Below are 9,268 nucleotides of genomic sequence, written 5' to 3' on the forward strand. Positions count from 1 at the left end.
GCTAGCATCGAATTAGATATTTGAACAGTTACACTGTTTCAGATCTTGGTGGTTCATCCTGTAGAACCGATAAGTATAAGAATCAATACACAGGGAGAAAAAAGAGAGAAAAAGAAGCAATGCACAAACATATTTGGATAACAAATTGTTTCTAACTCTATGCGCCCGACGATATGGTGAATATCCTAGAGGTTTTTCTCAGAGGAAATAGTTCTTAACATTACTTAGATTATGGAAAATATGATCAAACTAAACACTCCTAAATGTCCCATAAAATTGGGCTTCAAATAATTGTGTATATTAACAATTAATAAAAGAGATGTAATGATTTGTATATTTTTAGAAGCATGTTCTTAATATTCATTTGGAGGATCATTGGAAAATATCACCAAACCAAACACAACTTCTAAATGCGACATGAAATTAGACTACAATAAATTTATGTATATTAACAGTTGATAAAAGAGATGTAATGATTTGTAAATTTTTAGAAACATGTTCTTAATATTCATTTGGGGAATCATTGGAAAACATCACCAAACCAAACACAACTTCTAAATGTGACATGAAATTAGACTACAAATAAATTTGTGTATATTAACAGTTGATAAAAGAGATGTAATTATTTGTAAATTTTTCCAAGCATGTTCTTAATATTCATTTGGAGTATCAGTGGAAAATATCACCAAACTAAACACAACTTCTAAATGTGACATAAAATTGGACTTTAAATAATTTTGATTAAAGTCCCAACCTCTCCAAGATGAGGGCTCAAATAAGGAGATAAGAAACTAATTATGACTCAAATAATTAATGAATGTCAAACAAAATTGGACTTACAATCCATTCTGATAAAACTCCCAAGAGTATAATATAAGAATGGCAAATACCCAATGCACAAGTGTATATATATTACAACGTAACCAAAGCAAAGTGTAAACTCTTGAAGAAAAGAACAATTTGTACATATTGTTCAAGCATATTCCATTTATTTTATGACAACAGGTACAAAGTTTCCTAAACTCGTACAAAGATGTAGGATTCTGCCACAAATACAGACAGAATTTTGCCTTCAGACTTTTGTCCTAAGTGAATACTTCAGCATAATTTATAGGCAACAAGAATCAAACTATTTCAGGTCACAAAAATTTAGATATACATCACAGTTGTAACATACTGAAACCAGTGAGGTTGTTCCAACATATTTCTTACTCCAGAAATTCACATTTCAGTTCTCATCCAAAATTGTTACATGATGATATGTCCTTGCAACAAGGAAAATGTAAGAGACCACCTCTCGTATAATCCAAAAATGCTTTTCGGCAACATGGCCCATCATAGTCTCCTTGTATCCAACACAAGCAGATTCTCTGGCTTGACCAAAATACCTGGTTATACTTTCTTCCCTAACCTAGTATACAACGCTCATGTGCACACCATAGAGTTCGAGTTCAACAGGCCTTTCAAGTCTTTCAGACTCCACTGAAGGTACATCTGGTTTGAGGTGTAATTAGCGAAACTAACATAGCACCTCGATGGAGTCTATTTACGTTTTCCTGTTGTTTGTCCAACCAAGCTTTCCCTGGGCATGGCATTAATGTAGTAGATTCTCTCGCTTCATGATGCCACACCTTGTCAATTTCAATGGTCTATCACTGGTTTCTCACAGAGTAGTTGTTTGTCCAGTTCACTTGCCCACCACGTTGAGGTGGCGGCAAAATAACAGAGTGAGTTCCAAATCCTACAGACCCATGTGGTTGTTGAAGCAGTTGATTATTTGCAAAACCAGCTGAAGGGTGAGCATGGGTAGGTTGTGAATGTGAATATCCAGCATGTTGTCCTTGACTATGTAAATTATAATACGAATTTGCCTGAATACCCGACGGATCACGTGATAACGGGGCTTGAACCCAAATTGCCGACCCCTCCATCTGCACATAAGTTTTTAGTTACATACAGTTTGACAAACCTAAACAATAGCTGATCAAAGATCATAGTTCTTGAAGACTAATAATCTGTTTATTTAAGATTTTTGTTACTATAGATGTGGTCCTAGAAGCATAATAATCACTTGCTTTAAGATCTTGTATCTACCACAAATGGTCATAGATGCCTAATGCTATAAACTCATCTTGAAACATCACACAGTAGTAAAAGCCTAGCAATGGCTTATTCCACAGTCATTTTACCTGATGACTTGATGTGTAGAGAGAATTGTCTTTGTACTGAGGGGCCCCAACCATGTCATCATAGCTTGAAGCACTACCTGCAGTTACAGCTGGGTTTATACCTGCAAAACCAGACGGAGCAGTAGCAAAACCTCCATAGCCCGTAGCCACCAATGCATGTGGTGTGTTGGTTGTCCCTACTTTATATTGTGGTCCAGGATATTTTAATGTAGTGGTTCCAACTGGAGGATAACCTCGAGCACCTGATGCGAAATTGCTCCCTATAGGAGGTTGAGGATAAGCACTATTCCCAGAGTAGTTGCTTTGATAAGGGGCATGCATGTATGCATAATTTGGAGGCATGTATTGGTAACCATAAACATTGGTACCATATGGTGAGATTGCTACGCCGGTCGGTTGGGCAGCATATGCATGGACAGGTAAAGGTGGTTGACCCATTGCCAATGTCGTATGTGAAGAAGCCGTATTTTGAGAGACCTGAAAAATATTTTAAAAACAATATTCACAAGTGAGTTGGCCTAGAGGTTCAGGCTAAGGACTTCAACTTCTAACTCCATCCTCTTGGCAAGAATGACACCAAGGAAAAGAATGATACAAATCAAGAGTTTTAGAACTGAATGTTTACTTACCTCTTGGGAAGATGGCAGTGTTTGCCCACTCATCACAGTGACATTGCCACTGAATTTAGATGCATTATTTGCTGAAGAAAGAATTTGGTAACGCACATCTGTATCGGACCCTGGGCGGAAAACTGGACTGAAATAGTTTGAAGCAGGATCTGCAAATGGTTGCTAAAAAGATTGCAAATTTACAACTTAGATACTAATAAAACATGGAATTGCTCTACCAAAATATAAAACCATAAACCTACCACAAAATTAGGTAATCGTGAAATGTCCTGAGGTTGAGACTCGCCAGATTCATACTGGTATTGCGGTTGTGGCATCAGCCCAAATCCTTGATAATTCGGTACTGTTTGGATATAAGATAGTGGCCGACCTTGATGCATTGATTGCTCAGGTTTTGACATATCTGATGGTTGCTCAGCTCCAGGTGCTATACTCAGGACCTCATCATTACTTGTTACAAATATTTCAGTTGTCATTGGCTGAGATACATCAATCTGCCCTACAGTCTCCACATTTGCAGACTCCTCCGTTACACTGCAAGAACAAAAAAATGTATGAAGTTTAGAACAGAAATCTAAGCAAAATAAACTGAAATTCCAGAAAAGGTAGTCGATACAAATACTTAGCGCATACTTGTATTCAGTTGGTTGTTCAGTTAAGAGCTCCACATTCTCAACTGCTTTGATGTCATCCAAACTGGTTTGAATAGTGAATTGCATCTCAAAATCCACATCAAAGCTACCAAAACTTAGACCAGCAGAATCAGCTTCAGCCACCTGAAGATGTTCTGGTATAATAACTGGACGGTCATCCTCTGCACTGAATTTCTCTGGCTTAGGACTACTAGCCATGATTAGGGCTTCTGTATCGAGGGGTGCTGATATTAGCGGTGAGAGCTTGTCGGGAGATTCATTACTCACAGATGTTAGTATTGGTTGAGTTTTCTCAGTCACATTCTCTGGTCCTATCTCAACTGCTATTTCAGAAGCTGCTTGTTTCGGCACAGCAGACTTGGGTTTCCACTCCAATCCAGGAGGAGCTACATAGGCAAGAAACATAGAACTTACGAGAGTTCAGAAGGGAATAATCATTCCCACTTAAATGAAACATGTTTTGAATACCTACTTCGCTTAATACCAACAGTCTGCTGATAGGACTGATATGGTGTCCTATTTCTGTAATAATTGTTGTTAACAGGTGGTTTTCCTCCAGATACATTTTTTTCCTCGTAAAGGTACGCTGCACGAGTTCGATTACTCCCACTTCTGAGGATAACTTTTTCTTCTAAAACTGGTCGTCTACCAAAACGATTCGACTTCACGGAAGATGTTGCAACTGGACCTATTTGGTGAGAAAGTTCACGCTCCTGTTCATGTTCCTGGTTGCCTCTATGTTTATCTGATGAAGCTACTTCTTGCTTGGAAGTTGAAGGCTCTGAATAGCTAGAAGTTTCATTTCCTTTTGTACCATGCAATTTAGAATCTACAGACACACCATGCCCCGATACTCTAGTCCATTGTGATGTTGCATGTGGCCTTCCATTCCTACCAGCTGATCCAAATTGTGCATTATTCCTATTGCTGCAAAATATTGTGGATATTAATAAATGCATCAATTAATAATCCATAATTGTTCAATAAAACATCCAATAAGACATATTATTACCTAGCCCTGGGTATGCCCAATTTTGGCTGACTACGTGATCGCAATTTTGTATTTACTGCCCTGTAGCTTTGGTGGTTTCTACCTTCTCTAGCATTAGGTATGCTGTCAGGGCCATCTACAAAATAAAAATGCTTCAAAATCAGATACGATACAGAATCTATTACACACTCTCCATACGAGTACTTACCACTTATGAGATTTGGAGGAGCATGATTGACCGTGCTCTGAATGCGATTGCCTGAGATCCTTCCCTTCACTTCCAAAGCATCATGGTTGCTCCCATTCTACAGTAATAATATACAAATGAATTGAAAAGTACCCCAGAACCATTAATAGAATATAACTTTAGATGACATAAACATTTAAAGTTGTCGAAATTATGTTAGAAACAATGTTTGTTAATATGACAGACCATAGATTAAAGAAGAATTTGGCTTGGTAAAACACAATTGCAACAACACAAGCTACAATAGACATTAGGAGAGAATGTACATTCTCTCCTAATGTCTATTGTAGCTGATAATGCAGTGTAAATATCATTTCATTTCACCTGGCACTGATAACACTTTATCAATAAACATATTTTTCCTTGATATTGATTCAAGCACGTCATACCTCTCTTTTCCGGTCTCGCTTCCGCTTAACCTCGTGAAATGTGTCTGCAAACAAATGATAGGCCTTGAATCAAACACAGACAAAGCTTGCTAACAAAGCAATATGTGAAGAATTTAAGAATATAAACATAGTTGCACAAAATGGCATTTAAGTATATATCCATAGTTCCTGAAAACAAACAACAAAATAGGCATGACGCAAAACAGTGTTTCTTTTTCTGATTGTTTTTGCAACTATTAACATCTCTCTATTCTACCTTAGCATCCCCCTCGCATCACATTTCTCCGTACTTAATGCACCACATTCACAGTCTCCTCTCTCTTTCTCTTTCTCTGTCTCTCCTTGACATTTATTCTCCACTACCTTACCTCTACCTAGTTATAGAGCACAATATCAAAATAGTCATCTCTGCCTATCTCTTAATCAACTATCATGCTGAAAGATCTGTCTTGGAATGAGGCTTGCATCCCTCACAATTGCACCACATTCATATTACACACTCTCCTCTCTTTCTCTGTCTGTCTCTATCTGTCCTTGACATTTATTCTCCACTACCTTATCTCTACCTAGTTATAGAGCACAATATCAGAATAGTCATCTCTGCCTATCTCTTAATCAACTATCATGCTGAAAGATCTGTCTTCGAATGAAGCTTGCATCCTTCGCAAATATACTGGGAGAGGTAGCTCTAAGTGATGGGTGTGTAAGCATTGTAGATTGAAGAAGTGTGGGGTGGCCAACTATCTATGATTTGTTAGCTATTGGGTATTATGAACAAAGTTATTGATTTCACAACAAGAAGAAATCCATACAATAGAATGTGCACCTAGAAATAGTGATTCGTCCAGTAGTGATGACATTTCAGAGAGTCCAAGTGAATTGATCAATGATGGTGAAAATTCATCATCTTATTATAATCTTAATATTTAGATATGCACTTGAGTGTGCCATTTTGAATCTTGGTTATGACAACTGCAACCTATATGACTGTCACACAACCTAATATTCTACTGTAATTTGTTAATTCTGGTTTTGAAGTCATATATGGTGTTGCCTAACATAAATTGAAAAAGACACAAAGAAATTAGCTATAAAAAAATTTAGACTGTATAAACGTAAAATTTACCACATTTATCATATATAATTTATATCAATAGTACAATTTAATTCTATTTTTAGGGGACACATTTCAGCATATCTTAATGGACACGAAATGATCCATTCTTCGCAATTCTGCTTCTCTGATGTGGTGACTAACAGTGAACGTAACAAACACACATTAACATTTAAGAGACCTGAAGTAAGCTAGTATTGCCCTTACAGGTTTTCCTTTGTTTGAGATAGTTTATTTTTAACTGTTAGTTATCGTAGTTGCATTATTCTTGGTTGCCAGCAATGTTATAGCCAATAGTTTCGTGTTATTTAGAGTGCAGCATCAGGTTTCTTTGTATGTGTGTATCTATCTATCTATATACATACATATGTGTGTATGTATGTAAATGTATGCATATATATGTGTGTGTATATATATAGATAGATTGATAGATAACACACACACACACACACACACACATATATATATATATGTGAATAGCAACATAGATGTTTCTTCTTCTTCTAAAAAAGGAAGAATTAAGCAATCTTGTCAGTAATGGGGCCTGGGTTCAGTTCTACTTTAGACACTACCCTTGCCTCTCCACTTTGTAATTGCTCAACATGCTGGACAAGAAGCCATACTTTCACTACATTTTCTGTGGCAAATAATTTGTGCCACATCAACATGAAAAATCTGCTGGATTTCGATATCTTCCATATCCAATAATCTACTGTCAAATTAGCAGCATACTTTTTGTCCAGATCAACATGAGGGACAAGAAAACGTGCTCCCTCCCAAAAAAAAAAGAAAGCTTTCATGTACAACCATTATGTGCCACATAGAATGGATTTCTTCTGGACAACCAGTTTGCACTAGCATTTGTAATTATGAACTTAGATGCTACGAAAACAACTATATAGAGCCGCTGTGGAATGACCATGAAGAGAAAACCAAACCTGAGGGCAAAATCAAATCCTAAAGGTTCAGGAATTTCTTATACAATGCAGACATAGGAATAGAAAATGAGCAGAGGAAACCAAAATCCATTTCTAATATAACACAACATTAGGCACAAAAAGTGAAGGAAAGAACCAACCCTCGTCTTCTAAAACATGATCTTCAGCATAAACTGATGTAAAAAATAAATACCTTATTATTTAACACGATCTTAGACATTCCACATAGGGGAAAACTTAACCGAAAAATATCTGTCGTGCCATGTATATGACGAACTTAAAACATGAAAACTGAAGAACAAGTTAAATCCTAAAAACATCTTTGGATTTTTTTTATGAAACATAAATGTAAGCATACATCAACGGAGAAGTCAAACCCAAATTTTATGCCCTATAGTCTTAGGCACAAAAATATAAGGTAAGACAAAACCCTAAATAGCAGGCATTTCCTTATGGAGTGCAACATCCTTAGAACAAAACTGAGGGGAGGGGGGGACGAAACCCTAAATCAAACGGGGCATTTCTTCTCTAACACAGCATTTTGCATCATTTCACTTCTCGAAAAATCTATGTGAAGAGAGGAAAGGAGAAATGAGGAGAAGAAAGAACAGACCTTGGTGCATAAGTTTGTGTACAGCTTCGTTGGGGTCCATGCTGCTTTCTTTGAGGGCCACATAGATTTCGTCATCGCTGTGGTTCTTTACGATCTCTTTGACGTTATGGACGAGCTTTAGGGCAGAAACAGGGATGGGGGTGTGCAGGGAAGGGGAGGCAGAAGATGTGGACATGGCGAAGAAAACCCACAAAAGGAAAGCGAGGGATTTTGCAGCTTTGGAGGAGTTCAGAGAGAGAGAGAGAGAGAGAGAGAGAGAGAGAGAGAGAAAGAGAGTAAAAAGCTAAAAAGCTAAAAAGCTAAGTTAAGAGGAAGATGAAGATGAAGATGAAGAAGAAGAAGAAGAAGAAGAAGAAGAAGAAAGAAGAAAGAAGAAGAGGAATGAATGAATGAATGAATGGATGAAAAAGATAAAAAGGAGGGGCAAAAAGAGACAAATTTGGATGTTAAAAAGAATATGAATGCATACATAAAGCAAAAAACCAAGAAAGAAAAAACAAAGGGCATATGGCATTCTCCGTAAATTATACGTCTTCTTTGTGTTTTTTTTTTTTACTCCATCGACTGATCCGCCCCTTGCCCAACACATAGACCTTACGAGAGCACAACGTGTACCCCCCCCCCCCACTTCCACCTTTCCCTCCCCCGTTGATCGTTGCATCGTAGTGTTGTGGCCGTCAAGAGTAGTCGGTTTGCTGAGGTAACCATTGGAAATGGGGGGGGGGGGGGGGGGGGGGGGTTCCCCCTGCGATGACTATCTGGTTGTTGCTTTAACTAGGAGGTTGTGTTCGCATTTGTCCAGGGTGTGCGCTCGAGAGTGGCAGAGAGAGGGGATGGATGCATTGCATTCATCAGGTGCAATCTGTAGTCGAATGTCCGACATTAAGGTGATTGTACATTAGACGATATTACAAAATCGGGTTTTATTGTTGTTGAGAATCAAACTCAACTTCCCTAGTGTGGGAACACACCTTAGTATCTCAAGTGTGTGAACACCCCACCTCCTAGTATATAGTAACTAGTCTTTTAAGTCCTATGACACATATTTCATAAATAGTTAAGACTTCCACATCTTTCCCAAAGAGGTGGTTCTAGTGAGAGAACTTAGAGAGAAGGTGACTACATAAACACCTTCTTCTTCTCTTTGTAAGTGTTGGTTCATTCTTGCATCTTGTTAATACAATTTTCTTATTTTCTGTATATATTGAGTTCTACTCTATCATAATTAGGTTACCCTAGTGGTAAGTTGTTAACACTACAAGCACTACGTTTTGGGTTCGAAACCCAATTTCTTCACCTCTCTATTATATGCTTCACACGTATCTCTTAGTTCACCAGATGTCACTATGGAATGTAGGGGTTGAACCCATGACCGCCTAGTCTCCATTTAGCAACCTTACCAACTGAGCTACATCCATCTCTCTCTCTCTCTCTCTCTCTCTCTTCCTCTCCCACTACACACACGTATCTCTTCCGCTTCACAAAATCACTACCGATTCTTTACA

At 37.8% G+C, this 9,268-nt stretch overlaps 1 protein-coding gene across 2 annotated transcripts; it reads right to left on the reverse strand.

Moving 5' to 3' along the window:
* Positions 1–949: 949 nt before the first annotated feature.
* LOC147858835 (uncharacterized) lies at positions 950–8,025 on the reverse strand. Of its 2 annotated transcripts, none has more exons than XM_087325728.1 (10): positions 7,764–8,025; positions 5,099–5,142; positions 4,671–4,767; positions 4,484–4,598; positions 3,944–4,392; positions 3,452–3,857; positions 3,061–3,352; positions 2,819–2,980; positions 2,190–2,666; positions 950–1,931 (listed from the first exon to the last, which is right to left on the reverse strand). In XM_087325728.1, exons 1-10 carry the CDS (start codon positions 7,936–7,938, stop codon positions 1,653–1,655), a joined length of 2,496 nt encoding a protein of 831 aa, XP_087181854.1. In that variant the 5' UTR covers positions 7,939–8,025; the 3' UTR covers positions 950–1,652. The 2 variants fall into 2 exon arrangements, with proteins under 2 accessions (XP_087181854.1, XP_087181853.1); XM_087325727.1 differs by having other exon boundaries at positions 3,944–4,398; positions 7,764–8,024.
* Between the last annotated feature and the right edge of the window lie 1,243 nt (positions 8,026–9,268).

Source organism: Azolla caroliniana, unplaced genomic scaffold, assembly GCF_043228905.1.
Source record: "Azolla caroliniana isolate FFs.n. ecotype wild unplaced genomic scaffold, voAzoCaro1.0.p SCAF_10, whole genome shotgun sequence".
Taxonomy (NCBI): Eukaryota; Viridiplantae; Streptophyta; class Polypodiopsida; order Salviniales; family Salviniaceae; genus Azolla; species Azolla caroliniana.

What these genes read in the sequence shown, in the direction of transcription:
- LOC147858835 (XM_087325727.1), bottom strand. Translation starts at nt 7,938, where the DNA reads ATGTCCACATCTTCTGCCTCCCCTTCCCTGCACACCCCCATCCCTGTT. An exon ending in ACACAAACTTATGCACCAAG is followed by an intron (nt 5,143 to 7,763) that starts GTCTGTTCTTTC and finishes ATTTGTTTGCAG; the next exon opens with ACACATTTCACGAGGTTAAG. An exon ending in TTGGGCATACCCAGGGCTAG is followed by an intron (nt 4,399 to 4,483) that starts GTAATAATATGT and finishes AATATTTTGCAG; the next exon opens with CAATAGGAATAATGCACAAT.